The 19,638-nt window shown below is 38.7% G+C and overlaps 2 protein-coding genes across 2 annotated transcripts; one reads left to right on the top strand and one right to left on the bottom strand.

Moving 5' to 3' along the window:
• Positions 1–1,769: 1,769 nt before the first annotated feature.
• On the bottom strand, positions 1,770–11,324 carry LOC119790974 (nuclear factor 7, brain-like). The gene is made up of 2 exons (XM_038296750.1): positions 10,319–11,324; positions 1,770–2,469 (listed from the first exon to the last, which is right to left on the bottom strand). The coding sequence occupies exons 1-2, from the start codon at positions 11,183–11,185 to the stop codon at positions 1,933–1,935; spliced, it is 1,404 nt and encodes a 467-aa protein (XP_038152678.1). The 5' UTR covers positions 11,186–11,324; the 3' UTR covers positions 1,770–1,932.
• A 2,184-nt stretch (positions 11,325–13,508) lies between these two features.
• On the top strand, positions 13,509–17,120 carry tmem205 (transmembrane protein 205). Its single transcript, XM_038296733.1, has 4 exons — positions 13,509–13,618; positions 16,158–16,264; positions 16,338–16,501; positions 16,584–17,120. The coding sequence occupies exons 2-4, from the start codon at positions 16,165–16,167 to the stop codon at positions 16,884–16,886; spliced, it is 567 nt and encodes a 188-aa protein (XP_038152661.1). The 5' UTR covers positions 13,509–13,618; positions 16,158–16,164; the 3' UTR covers positions 16,887–17,120.
• The last annotated feature ends 2,518 nt before the right edge of the window (positions 17,121–19,638 follow it).

The raw sequence follows: 19,638 nt of genomic DNA, 5'->3' as shown, positions 1-19,638 counted from the left end.
TTCTAAAATGTTTAATAGAAATGAAATAAAATGACCGTGCCTTGACTGTTTTCTCACTGCTTTTATTGAAAGAATCTCTCAGAGTTGAATCAGATAATTTGCATCAGTTTCTGTCCATTTAACTGTAAATCCATCCTGATCTCAGTGTCACATATTTACTGTTGATCCAGGAGGAAAAGCAGTTTAGAACCACAGCTGGTTTGTGGACTTTGTCATATTGAACAGAACAACTTCCTGCAGGATGAGTTTGATGATCCAGAGATCAGAACATGAAGTCATTGAACCGAGTTGTTCAGTTTACTGTGAGAGAACAAGAGAAATTAAATTCCTTCTTTCTGTTCTCGGCTTACTTTCCAAGGAATTTTTATTTAGTGAAGATTTTCTAATGTTTAGACTTCTGGGGGTTGTTGAAAATGAGCAGGTACACTGGTTGGTTTATAAAATATTATTTAGTGAAAAACTGGTTTAAAATCAACGGATCCGTCACAGGAACCATCTTCTGTGTCAGAGGTCCAAATACACCTGAAAGCTCCTGGCTGCAGCAGAAGCAGGAGATTCAGGAAGAAACTCAGCTGTTATCAACAGAGAGAAGAGCTTGTTTTCTTTTTTTCTTTAGGCAGCTTGAGCATCGGCAGACCTTTTTCACAGGGGCATGTGCCCCGTTGTGGATCTGCGGTGCCTGGGTATGCCTGGGGCATGGATTTTTAAAATTTATTTATCCCTTAAAAAAAAATTATAATTTTCAGTCTGACTCTCTGGCATATGGGGACATCTACAGAATGCATGTTTTAATTTTTTTCTTCTTAAAATAGGCCTATAGACTACCACTTTAGTTAGAATTTAAGTCTGACACATGTGGACGGAGTAATTCAAATCCACTTGCCAGTAACGGCCACTCGGAGCAGATAGCAGCCTGATAGTTTCCTGTAACACAGAGTCAGGAGTTTGTTATATCTTATCATTATGAAACACGGTGGTCCTAGTAAAGACACACCAATTAACACCTTGATTGCACATCCTAAATGATAACCAAGTGGGGGGAAAATGCCAGATGAGGCAAGAGAAAAATCCTCAGGAGAGATTAGAAGTGAGCGATGGATGCAGAAACTATGCCATGTAACGCCAGGTCTGCTCCAGTTTTTCCTTTTACAGTTGCACATTTCAAGTTTTCAAGTTCCTGTTTGCTGACAGATATTTAATGAAGATAAATTGCGTCTTCATCAATAGTGGATTAGAGATGTACAATTAAGATCACAAGTGGGCCAATTTAAACAGATCCATGTGATGATCAGTATTCTGGATTATAGCATCTATTTATATCCATTTAAAGTTTTAAAAGATGTGATTTATGGTTTAGAGTTTCCAAAATCAATGACAGGTCAAACACGTATTTGTATCCATCTCCTTTATTAAGTAGAAACTAAAAGGTGTTCTGAACAATTTACAAATCTTTTTATTAGACGAAATAATTTTAAATTAATACAATAGGATGTTTTCTTAAACATAATGAAGATATTGCTACTAAAAAAGTATTGTTTGTATGTCACGATTAGAACTTATTCTAGATCTGTTCTATTTTCTGAGAATTTATTCAGCAGAAAAGTATACTGTGACAAACTTTAAAGATTAAGGCTGAACTGAAATAATCAACAGATTAAAATAAAAATAAAAAACTTTGAAAATTAGCTAAAAATTAAAATAATCAAAAAACTAATAAAGGAATCAAGAAAAAAAACTAAATGATCTCCTTCTTCAAAGGCTGCTAACAAAACAAATGACTTTACATTTTGATTTATGATAAAATCTATTGAAATTAAAAATTACAAATTTATAATCATTTTCTGACATGAAAAAAGAATTTAAAGTATTTTTACCAAATATCTGGTATTATTTTAAAGCTAACTTGTCTGCAAATAATAAAGAAACGTCAGATTAACTGATTTTGATGTCAGACGTTTTAGCATCAGCAGATTTTCCTACAGAAAAATAAGGAAAAAGTTTCTCAGTGAAAGTGTCTCTGTGAGTGTAGATGTTAGACATGTCTTCAGGGTCGTAGAAGGACACCTCCCCCCTGTCATAGTCCAGCTGGACTCTGATCCTCTGGAGACTCTTCTTCACTGTGAGAGTCTTACCAGCACCATTAGTGTATTTTCCATCATCATGCAGCAAACACCAGATTCCATATTTTGGTAAAGCCTTTATCACTCCCTTCCTCTCAATAGACTCTTTAACCAAACCAAGTCTCCATCTAGGATGATCTCCAACCTCCACCTCCCAGCTGTGTTTCCCTGAGCTGAAGCCCTCAGAACCAAAAACATCGTAGTACTTAGTGTTTCTCTCTGGATTATCAGGAAGCTGCTGCCATGTGTCTCCTCTTCTCACACTGGTCAGATCATCAGACAGATGCAGCCGTCCATCAGCAGTGTTTGGGTCCAGAATGACAGGACTGAAGTGGACCTTGTCCTTCATCTTCTCCCAGACTCTAATTATGCAGGGAGTTTTACAGATCATATGGACACTGCAATGTAAATAGAATAGAAGAGGAAAAACAGAAAAAAGGAGAAAAGATAAAAGAAAGAGGAGATAGAAGAGAGATAATGATAAAGCATTTTCAGTCTGCTTCATCACCTGCAACGAGATGTAAAAAGAGCAGCAGAATCAACAGACATGGTATGAGACATACAATGAAGCAACACCTTGAAACTATCGCTGAAGTAGTATTATTAAGTCTAACATGTACTCTGTGTTACCTGAAGATAAGAGTGTGGGTTTTCTGTATGAAAGTGAATCTCTGAGTACCTGGAGCCAAGCACCTGCAATTGTTTGTGAGGGTGCACTTGTGCATGTAAAGGTTATCCATAGAGAAAATGCTCAATAGTGATTGTGGAGAGCCGAAGAGGCGCCCCCCCAGAGCACTGAGTCCAGCGCCGAGAGACCCAAAGCCCCAGACGCCCAGAGGGACCACAAGAGCGAAGGCACAAGGGAGGGGCCAGCCCAGGAATTCCGACCCCCACCAAGGGAGGAGGAGAGACAGCCCCGAGGATGTCCCCCAGCCACCACAATGCCGGAGCCCCGAGGAGCTGCGGGGAAGAGTCCGAGGGCTTCGCCGGCAGCCGGCCACCCCGAAATGAATCCGGCCCAGGGATCCGAGCCCCAGGGGCGCCCCAACCCACCCCAGGAGCCCCAGCTAGGCCCTGGAAGTGACAGCCCCGCCACCGGCAGGCCACCCAGGCCCCGCAGCAGCCACCCACCAAGACCACAGACCAGGGAGCTCGCTATTTCTCCAGGCCCCAGACTCCGAGCGGCTGCCAGGGAACAGGGGTGTGAGAAGACGCCGATCCTCCCTGCGCCTGCTCGAATGTGGTGTTGTTGCATGTTGCTCTTGGGTGTAATTAAAATTGGGTGTACCAAAAGGGGGTGTCCAGCACAGTCCATCCCCCCTCAGGGAGATACTGTAGGCGGTGCCAGCGCAAACAAAATGTGGGCAGGTCCTTTAATCACCTTTCCATGGAGATTCTTAATATCAGGAGACATATCAGAGATCCTGGAGCATCTTTCTAACCATTTTCTATTAATCTCTTAATTTAAGTTGCATGTTTTTCTAAGAATTTAGTCTTTAAAATTTTACAAAATTTGCTCATTTAATTAATCTAAGATGTTAACCCACTGGCTTTATTTAAAAAGAAAATATTAGAAATGATTAAAGTAGTTAGCACCCTCTGCTGGCCTAGTAATGAATCTCCCATTCCACAAACCTAGGAAAAGATTTTTTATTCATACATATTAGAGCATTCAATGTTTTCCACAGTTTTAGCATCATTTACAAATTCGCAAATTTCGTTACCTACATTTTCAATAGATTTTCTTGTCTTCACAGTTTCCTGAAAATGGTGCAGTGACAAATTGGGCCATACTTGCTCACAACTTCTAAAATTGTATTCATAAATATTTCTAAAGCATTCTTAACATCCCGTTGTTGACAAACATCTTCTCATAAGTCAAGAATAAACCTTAAGATAATCCTCTTCCTTGATTTAGATAATATAGTTTTGTCCTTCAATTCAATTTCAATTCAGTTTATTTATATAGCGCCAAATTCACAACACATGTCATGTCAAGGCACTTTACAGTTCAACCAGATCATACAGTCAAATTGATACAAAGTTTTCTATCTAAGGAAAACCAGTTGATTGCATTGACTCATTGACTCAAATACAATCCCTCACACTAAGCATGCTTGTAGCGACAGTGGAGAGGAAAAACTCCCTTTTAACAGGAAGAAACCTACAGCAGAACCAGGATCAGTGTGAGCGGCCATCTGCCGAGGCCGACTGGGGTTATGTAAAAGAGACGGAAGCAGAGACATAAAAAGCAGCTGTAAAAGGCGGCCCTGTCCAGGAAACACAGCCAGGCAGACGAGCTCCGAGCCAGCTCCCATGTCAGAGGACGAAGAGAGCACATCCACTCAGTCACAGGACCCCACTGGAAAACAGGACGATCTCCAACATCTATAAATGAGGGTGTTGATGGAAGCAGCACAGCTGATGTTTCTTTCCAGGATGACGTCACAGCCAAACAGGAACAGACGAGGCAAAGCTACTCTGAGGAAAAGCAGAGAGAGCAGAACGTTAGAGATTGAACTAACAGATTCTGCAGAATAGGAGAACAGAGAGAGAATGAAGCAGAATGATGAAATGGGGGTCCCTATGTCCTCCAGCAGTCTAGGCCTATAGCAGCATAACTATAGAGATAGCTCAGGATAACCTGAGCCACCCTAACTATAAGCTTTATCAAAAAGGAAAGTTTTAAGCCTAGCCTTAAAAGTAGACAGGGTGTCTGCCTCACGGACTAAAACTGGTAGTTGGTTCCACAGGAGAGGAGCCTGATAACTAAAAGATCTGCCTCCCATTCTATTTTTTAGAAATTCTAGGAACCACTAGTAAACCTGCAGATTGAGAGCGAAGTGCTCTGTTAGGAACGTAAGGAACAATCAGATCTCTGATATAAGATGGAGCTTGGCCATTTAAGGCTTTATATGTGAGAAGGAGAATTTTAAATTCTATTCTGGATTTAACAGGAAGCCAATGAAGAGAAGCCAGGATAGGAGAGATATGATCTCTCTTTTTAATTTTCATCAGAACTCTGGCTGCAGCATTTTGGATCAGCTGAAGGCTTTTAACTACAGTTTGTGGACTTCCTGATAGTAAAGAATTACAATAGTCCAGCCTTGAAGTAACAAATGCATGGACTATTTCTCAGCATCACCCCTGGACAGGAGATTTCTAATTTTTGCAATGTTCCTCAGATGAAAGAAGGATATTCTAGAAACCTCTTTGATATGGGATTTAAATGACAGGTCCTAATCAAAAATAACACCAGGATTTTTTACTTTATTATCTGAAATCAGTTTAATCCCATCCAAATGAAGTGACTGGCTAATCAGCTTATTTTTCAGAGACTCTGGTCCAAAGACTATAACTTCTGTTTTGTCTGCATTCAGAAGCAGAAAGTTGATAATAAGGAAATCATGTTATGATCACTGCAGCTCACAGCTTTGATGCAACCTGTGAAAAGAGCTCAGGAATATTCTTGAATATAAGATCTTTGCATGTAGACCTGTCTTTCCCACATGAAATTCTTTTCGACTTATTAAGAACCCAATATTGATGACAAACACTAGTTATAAAAAGCAGCTTCTTAAACAGTGGACAATATTTGGAGATCTAATCTATATTAAAGTCATCTAATATAGAGCAGTGTGCTTGTGCTCTGAGAAGGTTGCAAGTATCCGATTCGATCCCCAAAGACTGCTACTCTGGTCCCTGAGGAAACTTAACCCCACACTGATCACCGGGCGCTGCATAATGGCAGCCCACTGCTCTCAAAGGGGATGGGTTAAATGCAGAAATACATTCCTCCAATGTGAGTTCAATTAATTAACATAATACTTCCTTTCATCACATGTCCTTTCAACATAACATAGGTCAATATAAAGCCAACATTGGAAATTGGCGACGTATAACAACAGCCAAATAATGAAGGCTTCTTCTACTGGGTTTAAATCTGTACCTGTAGTAATTCATTAAAAGATCCTTTCTCAAAAAACTAACAGTATCTTCTTATATATAAAGAGACACTCAACCTCCATATCTATTTCTCTCTTCAACGCAAGTTTCAGGGTAAGTCCATAAGACTGCAAATATTTAGAGGGGCTAATAACCCACTTTTAGAAAAAACTAAAAAACAAAGTCAATTATATTGTTAAAACTTAATAAAATAATTTATTAAAGATTTACTAATCAAGCTATGTCAGAAAACCTGAAGTCCAAATTACATTATGTTCCTTTGGTCACATAATCAGCTAATCAAACCTCAATGTGGATTTTTCTCTGCATTCCTTTGCAACCTTTACTGTAGTTTGAGCGACACTTCCTTTCACCTCTGCAGCACAGCCTCTAAGAAATCCTCATTAGACACAAATCATTGGACTGAAGGCCTGATCAGATCAGAAATGCTTCATGTAAATAAATCAGACTACAGATTCTAATCAGAGTTGGTCTGGTCGGAAAGCAAATGTATCCCTTAAGATAGAGGAGGTTTCTGTAGCTTTCCATTCTGATTGGTGTACATCTACACACCCATTCAGATCCTTGGAGTAAAATGATCTCCACTGATGATGTGTGCAACTTCAGCGTGACGGTTTACCAATGTTTTCATGGATAATTAGACAGTTTCAGTCTTTCTTAAATATTTAATCCCATCAAACACATCATACTTGTACACACATCATTATTGGATCATTCTATTTAGTGTCCATGTAAACAGAGATTTAGAATTTCTGATCAATCAAGGTTTAGATCAGATCGGGTAAAATTTGTGCATATAAACGTAGCTAATGATCAAGATTCTGGTCGCCTTCAGTTTTCTAGCTGACGATGGAAACTGATGTTTATCTTTGAGATGTAGCAGACTCTTCTGGGTCTTCCTCCTTCCACCTGCTTTCCCAATGTCTTTAGGATCGAGACCAAGATTATTGGGAAAAAACATTTTAACTTTCACTTCCAAATTCTTCAAGGTTTTCACCTTTTTCATCCAATTTTATTTGTTAAGCACAACAGCAGCACACCAAATTGCTGTAAAGAAAAAAAAAAATTAAAAACAAAAAACAAAACATGAAACAGCTAAAACATGGGTAAAAATAATATTCACACAATAAAATCAAGAAAATTGGATAAAAAAATAAAAGGAATAAAACATAAAAAGATAAAAAATAAATTTGAATAAAATTAAGTCCACTGTCATGCTAGGCATTAAAAGCCAAACAGAAAAGGTGGGTTTTGACAAGAGATTTAAAAACTCAGCATGTTCCAGTTTTGTGAGCACATGTTTCTACTCCCAAGGTTTTAATTTAGATTCAGATTTAGTGTGTTGACTTCATCTCCTGCTGCCGAGTCATCATACCTTTAAATATTTATTTTTTATTTTACTAACATCTGTGTGAGGGAAGGAAGTAGAGACAAAAGTCTAATTTTTACAAGCTGCAGCTTTATAGGAGGCATCTTACTAGGATGAACCAGCAGATGTTAAATGAATCCACTTTTCAGTCGAGGCCTATCACGCCTTGCAGTCTGGGTGTTTCCTAGATCAGATTCCTGGTTTGACTCTGATGTATTTAACAAAATATGAAGAAAAAATAGAGACCAATATCACTTTGTTACAGAGAGTGCATAATCTGATAAAGGTGTGACTGGATCAATGTGATGTTTGGTAGATTCAGACCAGCAACTCACTCAGAGGTATAGTATGGCAGCCATTTTCAGCTGTCCTACCATACCTGCTAAGTTTGAATTCAACAAGAAACAAACAGAATAATCAGAGTCTAAAATGAAGTGACTGATCAAATCTGTGTCTCCATCCAATCACATTCAGAGTAGAACTGTACAGACAGCAGAGTCCAAGACATGATACAGATGTGAGAACTGCTGTCTGGAAACAAGTCAAACTGAGACGGTTCCTCACCTCTATGCTCTATTAATCACCTGTCTCTATGGAGATATGCAGATATTTGAAACATAGATGTTCATAATAATCAGTCCTATTTATTAGGACCTGTCAGTTTGAATAATTTGAATTCATTGTTCTGTTACATTTTGGATCATTTCCAAAGAGAAAACAGCAGTTCTGTTGTTTTACTTTAATGTTGAACAGCTGATTGGAGCATCTACAATCAGAGATTCAACATTTTCATCTTTAGGGTTGATTTATGATTTATTCTGACTTTACCAACATAAACAGATCCATGTGATGATCAACATTCTGGATTATAGTATCTATTTAAATTCATGTAAAGTTTAAAAAGAGGTGTTTATGTTGGTTTTATACTTGTGCAGCTTCCAAAGTTTTGAGTGAGGTGAGTTTAACTCAAGTGAAAACAGAAGAAGAAATAAAAAAATAAATTAAACAGCCTGATTTGTTGTAGAGAGTTTCTAAGATCACCAAACAAGTAATTATATGTATCCCCTCTATTAAGTAGAAACAAAAAGGTGTTTTAAATGTTTAACATTTTAAATTAACGGCTTGTTTTCTTGCTTTCAGTACTGAAATGAATTCCATGTATGTCAGGATTACATCTTATTGTGTCTACTTTCTGAAAATGTACTCTGCACATTATATTATGGCAAACTCTAAAAATTAACACTGAACTAAAATAATCAGGACAAAAATAAAAAAAAAAGCCTTGAAAATGGGCTAAATATTCTAGTCAAAAAATTTATCAAGGAGTCAAGAAGAAAATAAAATCAATTATCTCATTGCTCAGAGGTTGCTAACAAAGCCAATTTGACTTTACATTTTGGTTTGTAATAAAATCTATTTAAATTCACATTTACAGCTTAATAATAATTTTCTGACATTAAAAAAAGAATCAAAAGTATTTTTCCCAATAACTTTCATCCCTTTAAAGTTAACTTGTCCAAAAACAATAAATAAACCTCAGATTAACTGATTTTGATGTCAGATGTTTTAGCATCAGCAGCGTCTCCAACACCAAAATACCGGTAAGGAAAAAGTTTCTCAGTGAAAGTGTCTCTGTGAGTGTAGATGTGAGACATGTCTTCAGGGTCATAGAAGGACACCTCCCCCCTGTCATAGTCCAGCTGGACTCCGATCCTCTGGAGACTCTTCTTCACTTTGAGAATCTGACCAGCACCATTAGTGTATATTCCATTACAATGCCACAAACCCCAGATTCCATATTCTGGTAAAGCCTTTCTCTCTCCCTTCCTGTCAACAGAATCTTTAACAAAACCAACCTCCACCTCCCAGCTGTGTTTCCCTGAGCTGAAGCCCACAAAACCAAAAACACTTCCTGTATGCTTTTTTCTATTGTTTGGTTGTGGTTTTGAGCAGTTAAAGAAAAACTAAAGTCCTTTTCATTGTTCAACCTGCATCAACCTGATCACTGAAATTTAAGTTAATTATGAACTAACAATGTCAATCTAACGATTACTTCAATCAGAGCTTTAAATGAACACATTTAACAAAAGTGTTAAAATTTGCAGAAAACTGCAAATGTGCTAAAATAATTAGTTTCTCGAAATCAAGGTTAAAAATCTGTTTATTTAGAGTCTTTAATTTAATTTAAACTGTTAATTGAAATATTATTAAATTTAGTTTCTATGTTTCCAACTCTTTTTTACCTGCCTTTATTTCTTTTAATTATATGTGCTTCCATTTCTTATGATTTATTCATGTACAGCCCTTTGAATTGTTAAACCACAGATTTACTGATTTTGATGTCTGATGTTTTAGCATCAGCAGCTTTTAAAACATACAAATAAGGAAATAGTTTCTCAGTGAAAGTGTCTCTGTGAGTGTAGATGCGAGACATGTCTTCAGGGTCGTAGAAGGACACCTCCCCCCTGTCATAGTCCAGATAGACTCTGATCCTCTGGAGACTCTTCTTCACTGTGAGAGGCTGACCAACACCATTAGAGTATTTACCATTACAATGCCACAAACACCAGATTCCATATTTTGGTGAAGGATCTCTCTCTCCCTTCCTGTCTACAGACTCTTTAACCAAACCAACAGTCCATCCAGGATGATCTCCAACCTCCACCTCCCAGCTGTGTTTCCCTGAGCTGAAGCCCTCAGAACCAAAAACACTGGGGCACTTAGTGTTTCTCTCTGGATTATCAGGAAGCTGCTGCCATGTGTCTCCTTTTCTCACACTAGTCAGATCATCAGACAGATGCAGCCATCCATTAGCAGTGTTTGGGTCCAGAATGACAGGACTGAAGTGGACCTTGTCCTTCATCTTCTCCCAGACTCTGAAGGACAGGTTGCCCAGGTGTTTGGCCACATCTATCAGAGCTCCTGAGACCAGCTGTGGATCTGACAGTGAGCTCTGGGCTCTGGCTCTGCTCTGAGTGGCTTTATAACTGCTGAGGAACGACACCTGGTCTTTCTGCAGGTCTTCTTCAACAGCAGAGATACTGTCTGACAGAGAGGAGATCTGCTCCTGAATCCTCTTCATCTCTCTGCTGATAGTCTTCCCCTTCTGCTCCTCTTCCTCCCTCAGAGCTGCCAGTCTGGACTCCTCTTCCTCTCTCAGGAACTGGTGGAGCTTGTTGAACTCTGCTCTGATCTGTCTCTCTGTGGACAACTGCTGCTTCTTAGAGTGTTGAATCACATCATTGTATGTTTTATCCACCTGTTTGTGTTTGTTCCTCTTGTCCTGCAGAGACTTTAAGTCAGATTTCAGCTGCTCCTTCAGCTCACTGACTGCTTGTTCTATAGGAACCACTTTGTGACTCTGGTGGAGAGAAAACTCACAGACAGGACACACAGCTCTCTGCTCGTCTTTACAGAACAGTTTAGGGTCTTCTTGGTGTTTACTGCAGACCACCATCAGCTGCTTTTCTCCTCTTTCTGTCTCAGATGATCCAGATTTCTTTCCTCCTGCAAAAGTATCAACCAGTTCCTTCAGACTAAAATTCAGTGGCAGAGCTTCCTTAGAAGATCTTCTTTTACAGATGGGACAGTTCTTGTTTCCAGTTTGTTCCCAGAATTTCTTCAGGCAGCTTGAACAGAAGCTGTGGTTGCAGCTCAGAGACACAGGATCTCTGAAAGTCTCTGAACACACATGGCAGCTCAGGAAACTTTCAAAAACTCTCTCTGCCATTTTCTAATGAATTATTTCAACAGCAGGACTCACCAAAGTTTCAGCTTCTTAAAATCCTCCAAATATTTCTCTCGTTTTCCAGCAGAGATCTAACACCCAGTAATGGCGTCTCAGCTCAGTTCAATAACGTCTGTAAATACTTTCACTTTCTTTAACCTGTTTTTCAAGTTTTAAATAAAATCTTTCAATCTTTAAATGAAATCTGTCTTCTCAGTTTGCGTCCAGCAGGTGGTGCTGTTGCAGCATCTTTCACAGCTAAACGGTGAACTTTCTATTGCTAAAGACAATCGTAAGTGGAACATTTTCTTTCTTACTATTCTAATCGACTGTTTAACATTTCAACTTACACTAAACAAATATATTAATATTAATAAAATATATTTGAAGGAAGGGTTTTGCCAGTTTGTTTTTACCTGTTAAAGAATCATTGCTCTTCAGATGTTTTTAAAATGTTTCTTCTTTAATTTCAAATTACATAAAACGTATAATGATCAATTTAAAAGTCAAACTGAGGAAATATCTATTTTGTTTTTTACTCCATTTTGTTCTCTGTAGAATAATAAACAATTTCAGGCATATCTGTTTGTGTTATTTTTCTTTTGTTCCCTTTTTCACATTGAAAAATAAACGGGGATGTTTGAAATTACTTAAAATGAATATTTACCTCAAAAAACTCAACATATATTTTACAGTAAATATATGAAGACAGACACCTTTAAGAAATCCATGAACCTCTGCTCCATTCTAAGCCACATTACTCTTTGTTGTTTTTTTCTTTATAATCACACTTTCTTTCATTAACATTCTTTTATATTTTTATTTTTTATCCTGTTCTTGCCTCCTTTAAGCCTGTATGCTTTTTCTATGGTTTGGTTGTGGTTTTGAGCAGTTAAAGGAAAACTAAAGTCCTTTTCATTGTTCAACCTGCCTCAACCTGATCATTGAAATTTAAGTTAATTATGAACTAACAATGTCAATCTAATGATTACTTTAATCAGAGCTTTAAATGAACACATTGAACAAAAGTGTTTTGCAGAAAACTACAAAAGTGCTAAAACAATTAGTTCCTCTAAATCAAGGTTAAAAACCTGTTTATTTAGAGTCTCTAATTTGATTTAAACTGTTAGTTTCTATATTTCCAACTCTTCTTTACCTGCCTTTATTTGTTTTAATTCCATGTGTTTCCATTTCTTATGATTTATTCATGTAAAGCACTTTGAATAGTTTTCTTTCTAAACTGTTTAATATAAATGAAATAAAATGAGCTTGTCTTGACTGTTTTCTCACTGCTTTCATTGAAAGAGTCATTAATAAACTCTTAGAGATGAATCAGATCATTTGCATCAATTTCTGTCCAGTTAACTGTAAATCCATCCTGATCTCAGTGTCACATATTTGCTGTTGATCCAGGAGGAAAAGCAGTTTAGAACCACAGCTGGTTTGTGGACTTTGTCATATTGAACAGAACAACTTCCTACAGGATGAGTTTGATGATCCAGAGATCAGAACATGAAGTCATTGGACCGAGTCGTTCAGTTTACTGTGAGAAACAAGAGAAAATTAAAGTCCTTTCTGTTTTCTGCTTACTTTCCTAAGAATTTACTTCAGTAAAGATTTTCTAATGTTGAGACTTCTGGGGGTTGTTGAAAATGAGCAGGTATGCTGGTTGTTTTATAAAATATTATTTACTGACAGACTGGATTAAAATAATCTGATCCTTCACAGGAACCATCATCCAGGTTAGAGGTCCATATACACCTGAAAGCTTTTTTTCTTTAGGCAGCTTGAGCAGAAGCTGTGGTTGCAGCTCAGAGACACAGGATCCCTAAAAGGGACACATGAAAGCTTTTATTTTGTTTTTACTGAGCCTCAACAGCTAAACTCACGCAAAAGTTCCAGCTGCTTCTATCTAAATCGCCTAAAATGCAGAGATCCAACAATAGATATCAGTAGATATAGATATCTTCCTCTCCACTCAAAACACTCTTCCATATAAAAACTCGTTCACAATCAAACCTCACATTCTGAAGATACATACAAGCATACAAAACATACAGAATATACAGAACTTAAAAATACATTTTATCTATATTTGGTGAAGTAAATAAAATAACACAAAAATTCATGAAGTCGAAGAGCCTGTTGATAGTAAGAAAAAAAACTGAATTTAAAGACAGGGGGCGCTGGTCTAAAGTAAATAAAACATCTGTTTTCTTTGGACAGGCTGTGAGAATAGCTGTCAGAAATGAGCCAATTAAAAACGGTAAAACAACACATGTCACCTAACAAAGAATATGATTGGTTCGCTGTCACGCAATGGGCGGGGCTTTTAGATTCCAGACATTTGACATAGGAAGTGGCTGTTCATCTGAACCCAGCATCACACTCTGGTGGATTAACTGCTCGTTCTTCCTTAAAACGCTCTGGAATAAGGTAGATATAACCGCTTTGAACCTGCTGACTTGTTGAGAGTCTAATTATTTAAGTTAAGAACTAAGTAAAGCAATATTCGCTGCTGGGCATCTCCTTGTGTAACTGTGTTAGCTGAGTGGCTAACAGCTCGTTAGCTTTATAAGCAGACTTAGTTTAAGTGTAATTTAAAGTTCTTCTGGTGGTTTTATCTGCTTTAATCCGTTCTGTAATATATTGTCTTCATTATCCTCCTTTGTCATTTAATAATGAATGAAGCATGAAGTTTATTTACGGCTCCGCCTCCTTTTCTCTTATCTCTCTGCTTCTGCTTATCTTTTCTGCTGCATAACTGAAGTCAGAGGTTCAGTGACGCCCAAATGTTTTTATCTTTAACTCCCTACTTTTGCTTAAATTTTTTCAACGTCAAATAAACAGTCAGAAAATAGAGGAAAGTAAAATGTGTTTTTACTTTAATATTATCCAACAGTTGAAGATAACTGATGGTTAGCAAACTGCAGCAGAAGGTTTTAGTTAACATGGTTTCAGGAGGAAAAACAATTTAAAACTCTCAAACCTTTTCCACATTATTTATGTTTTATTGAAAAAAATAAATGTTCATGATGAGAGAATGAAGTATGAATTTATTTTCATTAAGTTTACAAATCCTTATAGTGTTGCTTAAATTTTATTCATGTCCCCTAAATTAATGCTTTCTAGAAAGACCTAGATCCGTAATGACCCAAAGGACAAGATCACGAATTCAAGAAATGAGTTTCCTTCGCAAGGTGGCTGGGCGCACTCGTGGAGATCAGGTTAGGAGCTCAGGTACCCGGGAGGAAATGGGAGTCATTGCTGTTTCACGTCGAAAGGAGCCAGCTGAGGTGGCTCAGGCATCTGTTCAGGATGTCTCCTGGTCGCCTCCCTAAGGAGTTGTTCCAGGCATGTCCCATTAGGAAAGCCCAGGACACCCTGGACGGACTATGTCTCTGAGCTGGCCTGGTATCGCCTCGGGGTATCGGGATTCGCCATCGGGAAGTCTGGTGGCCTAATAAACTAGCCCCAACCACCAGCAGCCAAAATCATTTTTGCCTGCAAGTTGATCTAGCCTCGATCGATGCCCCAGGCCCTAGAACTGACGGACCAATCACACCGCAGAGATGTGTTTTGAATTTCTGGATGCAAAACGAGCGGGGTTTTGAGGGCGGGACGACAAAGCTGTGCAACACTGGAGAAAGCACAACAAGGAAGATGGAAGCAACTATTAAACAGTTCTCGTTTGACTCAGCTTTGGAATCAGTTTAGGAAGGATTAGACTTGGGGGTTTTTGTTGAAACGTGAGCAGGAAGAGGCTCTACGCTCATTCATTTTTAGAAGGACGTACTCGCCATTTTCCCCACCAGCTTTCTGTCGTGTTTACTACGTCACAGTCAGTGGTGCTCATTGGTCAGAGCGTTGGCCAATAGGCACAGACATGGTTTGAAAAATCTTCCGATGTCTCTTTCATCGGGGCCAGACGAAATTACACCTTTAATCTCACATTTATTCTGGTTCATCAGGCTAGAAGTCTGGGCATCTTTGCTTACTGCTGCCTCTGCAACGGGCCATGGTTAAGTGGAAGTGGATGGATGGATGGATGGATGGATGGATGGATGGATGGATGGATGGATGGATGGATGGATGGATGGATGGATGATGGATGGAAGAAAGAAAGAAAGAAAGACCTTCCTTGCAGTAATGGCTGCCCATCCTTTGGCTCATCAGGAAGACTCAACCTCAGTCAGATCGGATGGAGAGGTTCTGCAAATATGTATTTTCCAGTCTTAATAAACATTCCTATATAGATATATCCCTCTCACATCTCTGGTGTTGGTACTAGTTTTTCACATTTCCATTACTGTAAAAATGTGTATATTGATTATTAGTTATTTCCAGATGCTCAGTATTTTTAGTGTTAAAACAGTGTATTGTTTAGTATTTTGTTTATTTTCTTAACTCTGACACTTATTCTGTTATTTTCATACACATTTTTTTAAAGGTCCTCACTGGTGTGACAACTTTTCCTATAATCCTTTGCTGCTTTAACACCACAGTTTCCACATTCTGGGACAATAAAGGGATTTTCTATTCTCTATAGGTCTGGATTTAGATTGGACTTTTCTAACGCATGAATATGCCTTAATTTAAACCATTTCACTGCAGAGCTGGCTGTAGGTTTAAGGTCATAGTTTTACTGAAAGGTGAACCTTTGCTCCTTTCTCAAGGCTTTCTCAGCCTCTAACTGATTTTTTTTTTAAATCTTCACATGAACTTTTACTGACTTTAGAAATAGAAGCACCCAGAGCATGATGCTGCCACTACCACATGTGGGTGGCAGGTCATTTGACCCCCTTTATACCAATGTAGTCACTCTGGATGATCAATAGATCAGTGGTTCCTGAGCAGCAGGACTGAAAAAGCAACATAAATGGCCTAGTCCAAGTCCAGACATCAGCTTCTTTTTCTTTGTATCATCCAACTGATTGATTGTAACTCTGAGTGTCTTTTTTTTTTTTTTTTGTAGAGTTACCATGGCAACAGAGGGGGAGCCAACAGACTTGATCAAAGTGTTCCACCTGCTGCTGCTCTCGTTCACCTGGGGCATGCAGGTGTGGGTCTCCTTCATTGGAGGTAAGAGCAGCACAAAGCAGGAAGTGCGGCGTGAGGAGTGGTTCTGTTTTAATCCTGGGTTTGGCACCTGTAGGTTTCGCTCTGGTGAAGCAGGTAACGCTGCATACCTTTGGGCTGGTCCAGAGCAAACTGTTTCCTGTCTACTTCTACTGCCTGCTGGGGAGTAACTTTGCCAGCCTGGCTCTGTATGCTGTGTACCACCCCAGAGAGCTGCTGGACTGGCATGAAAGTGTGCAGGTGAGGGTTAATAGCTTTGTTTGGCATCAAAAATCTACATCAGAGAACTTTTTGTCCTCATTGTGTCGTCCTTATCTTCCAGATGGGGATGTTCTTCGTGGCTCTGATCATGGCAGGCCTGAACGCTCAGTGGTTTGGCCCAGCAGCCACAGAGGTGATGTTTCAGTTGAGGGCGGTGGAAGAGGAGCACAGCCTGGGGAACCAGATCGGCTTGGGCAGTCAGAGAGAGGAATACGCTAAGCTGAAGGAGAAGGACCCAAAGTACAGAGCCTCCAAGAAAATGTTTGGACTTTACCACGGCCTGTCCAACCTCTGCAACCTGATAGGCTTCATCTGCATCACAACCAATCTGATCTACACAGCTCTGAAACTTTCCACCATTTAATGAAGAGGAAAATACAGGAGATACAGACATTAATGCTGCACCTTGAAAAAAGGATTTATAGACTGAAACTCTTCCACATATTGCTTTTGCATAACCACAAACCTCAAGGTATTTATTGGGATTTTAAACAACGAATCAACTCAAAGTGGTGCATACTGGTGAAGGAAAATGTTATGGCAGACATGCAAACCTATCAAAACATGGCCGTCCACCTAAACTGAGAGGCTAGAAAACTATTAAAGTAGTCTTTAACGAATGTTACCTGCATCTGTTAGATGGATAACAGGTCAAAAGTCAAGTCTCCTCCTGAATGTTCCAGCTTCTACAGTTCGGTTTTATGGCCCCTATTTGATTAAAGCTGGTGACAGAGGCCACCAGATAGTCAGGAAAAGTCTCCATTGGTCTGTGCTAGTTAGTGCTATGAGATAGCACGACGATTCAGCCTAAAAACTGGCTAGTGTGAGAGAAAGTCAGGACCAGGATGTTAAAAATACTCTGCTGAATCTAAATGCAGTCTGGCAATATGGACTGATCACAGACCAACATAAGGAAGCTGCTACCAGCAGCTAAAAGCCTCATTTAGAGTCTCAACACAGCGCATATGTAAAAAACCAGAAGGCATAATAGAAATGTCAGCTAACTCATTTAAAAAAGAAGCAACAGGTGAGCCGTTCTGCTATTTAATACTTAGTTACAATAAATTGGCCTTATTCAAATTCACTTTGAATTTGAAATCAAATGATTTTTTTTTTTTTGAGGTTTTTCTTGCACCCGTGGCCATTTTTTGTTTATTTTTTTGAACAGTAGACTGAGAGAAGGGGTATGAGAAAGGGGGAAGGAACAAAGGCCGGATTCAAACCCGGTTCAGCCACAATGAGGAATAAGGCCTATGAGTTGTTTGCACTACCACTGTAGCCTGGGTGCCAGTCCGAACTTAGTCCCGCCCACAAGGTTTGAGTTCGGGGAAGTTCGGTCTGGCTCTGCTCCATAGTAGCGCGAGTATGATCGCCCACTGTCAGGCGATCCAATCAAATTGTCAGGGCGGGCTTTATACGATGATGGACAGATGATCAACAGTAACGTAATCCACCACGTGACCAATGCGCGCTTGGGTGACAACAACAATGGCTGCCGCCAGAGAGTTGAGGTGAGTAGATTCTGCTATTAGGTCTGTTCTAGAAGATATCGACAGCAAATTAATTTTAAAAGAGGAACAGAGAAACGCAATCAAGGCTCATCTTCTTATTCTAGGCGTGCAACTGCACGCTTTGATTTTTGTGGACAACAACTATGCCTCGCTTAACATACGTCACACACTCCGTTGCTCTTATTGGTTGTAGATCTATCCAATTGAGTGCAGAGGCATTTTTTTTCCTGGTTCGTTCGAAACACGCCCCATAATCACAGCTCTATGGAGCAGTATCAGACTCATATTCTGACTAGAATTGAGTAGGACTACGTCAGGCTACTACCACTGCACCACCAAAGCCCAAACCCACATATTTTAATATGCTAATATGTAACTCTATAGTCTATTAAAATCCTGAAATATCTTCTAATTGCGCTTCCTACTGGTGTGTTCCACAATGTGGGAAGACTTTTCAACAGTCTTTGGACAGGATAACTATTATTTCTTCTGCTCTATAGATCTGACCTCAGAGAAATAAAAGCAAGAGAAGTAAAAAAAATAAACTCTAATTGATTAGTAACTTTCTCGTTTCGCCACAAATCCTTTCGAAGAGGGAGCAGAAATTTGGAAGAAGGTGCTCTGGTTAGATGAAGTCAGATGGAAAGATTTCGCCATGTTGCAAAGCAACATGAGGCAGAAAACCAACACTGCAATGAACCCAAAAACACAGCATCTCACAGTGGAACATGGTGGTGGCTTATCAGGACTTCTAGTATCTTTCTGATGCTAAAATGAAAAGTATGATGAAACCTAGAAGGCATCTCTCAGCCGGAAGTTCAATTTAAAACACCTTTGAGATTTATTGCATACAACTCCAATAAAAATTACGAGGTTTGTGGTTTTAACCTGAGAAAAATGTGTGGATTCAGCTGTGAAATAGAATAAATATTTTGTCATAAGTGTTAAATAATTTCAAAAGTACTTTTGCAATTAAATCAAATGTGAAAACAGCTTGTTAACTAGTAATTATCCAATTGTTGCCTTCCTGTCTAACTTTTAGTGAGGAAAATGAATTTCATCCTCATTCTACTCCTAAAGATCACAAAAATATCTTAAATGTTTGTATTTCCATTTTAATTTAACTGTGTGCATCTTGTTTGCCGAGGAATCATTTTTAAATCTTTGTTGAACAAATTAGAATCTCTCTGTAGTTGCATCGTTTCACCAGCAGATGGAATCATTTACCCAGTTTTTCAATGTATTTCTGCAAACCATGCATTTCATGTCATCTTCATTTCTAATTAACACTATAAATATTGGAATAAACTGAATGTTTCTGTTTTAATTTCTCTTTGTTTGAAGCATTTGTTCAACAGAGATGCCATCTTTGTAAAGAAGCAGCACTGAAGGATCAGGAAAACACTGTTCCCGTTCTACTTAAAGCATCGCTAATGGGTTATAATAGTGTCATCTTAGTATCAGAGATATAAACTGACAGCAAACAGATGAGCGTGCATAAATTAATTATTTCCAACCCTTTTCATCTCTGATTGTCCTTATTAGTAAGTTATAAAGTCTCCCTTAAAAATAGATCCTTTCTCATCAAAGCTACATACCAGAGTA

This window comes from Cyprinodon tularosa, unplaced genomic scaffold, assembly GCF_016077235.1.
Source record: "Cyprinodon tularosa strain WSP-4 unplaced genomic scaffold, ASM1607723v1 ctg376, whole genome shotgun sequence".
Taxonomy (NCBI): Eukaryota; Metazoa; Chordata; class Actinopteri; order Cyprinodontiformes; family Cyprinodontidae; genus Cyprinodon; species Cyprinodon tularosa.
The sequence above is the reverse complement of the archived record's forward strand: the minus strand, read 5'-3'. Positions and strand labels throughout refer to the sequence as shown.

Excerpts from the sequence above, each read along its gene's own strand:
- LOC119790974 (XM_038296750.1), bottom strand. The coding sequence starts at position 11,185 with ATGGCAGAGAGAGTTTTTGAAAGTTTCCTGAGCTGCCATGTGTGTTCA. Across the intron at positions 2,470-10,318 it reads CCTTCAGAGTCTGGGAGAAG|ATGAAGGACAAGGTCCACTT; the intron begins ATGAAGGACAAG and ends GTCTGGGAGAAG.
- tmem205 (XM_038296733.1), top strand. The coding sequence starts at position 16,165 with ATGGCAACAGAGGGGGAGCCAACAGACTTGATCAAAGTGTTCCACCTG. Across the intron at positions 16,265-16,337 it reads GTGGGTCTCCTTCATTGGAG|GTTTCGCTCTGGTGAAGCAG; the intron begins GTAAGAGCAGCA and ends TGGCACCTGTAG. Across the intron at positions 16,502-16,583 it reads ACTGGCATGAAAGTGTGCAG|ATGGGGATGTTCTTCGTGGC; the intron begins GTGAGGGTTAAT and ends CTTATCTTCCAG.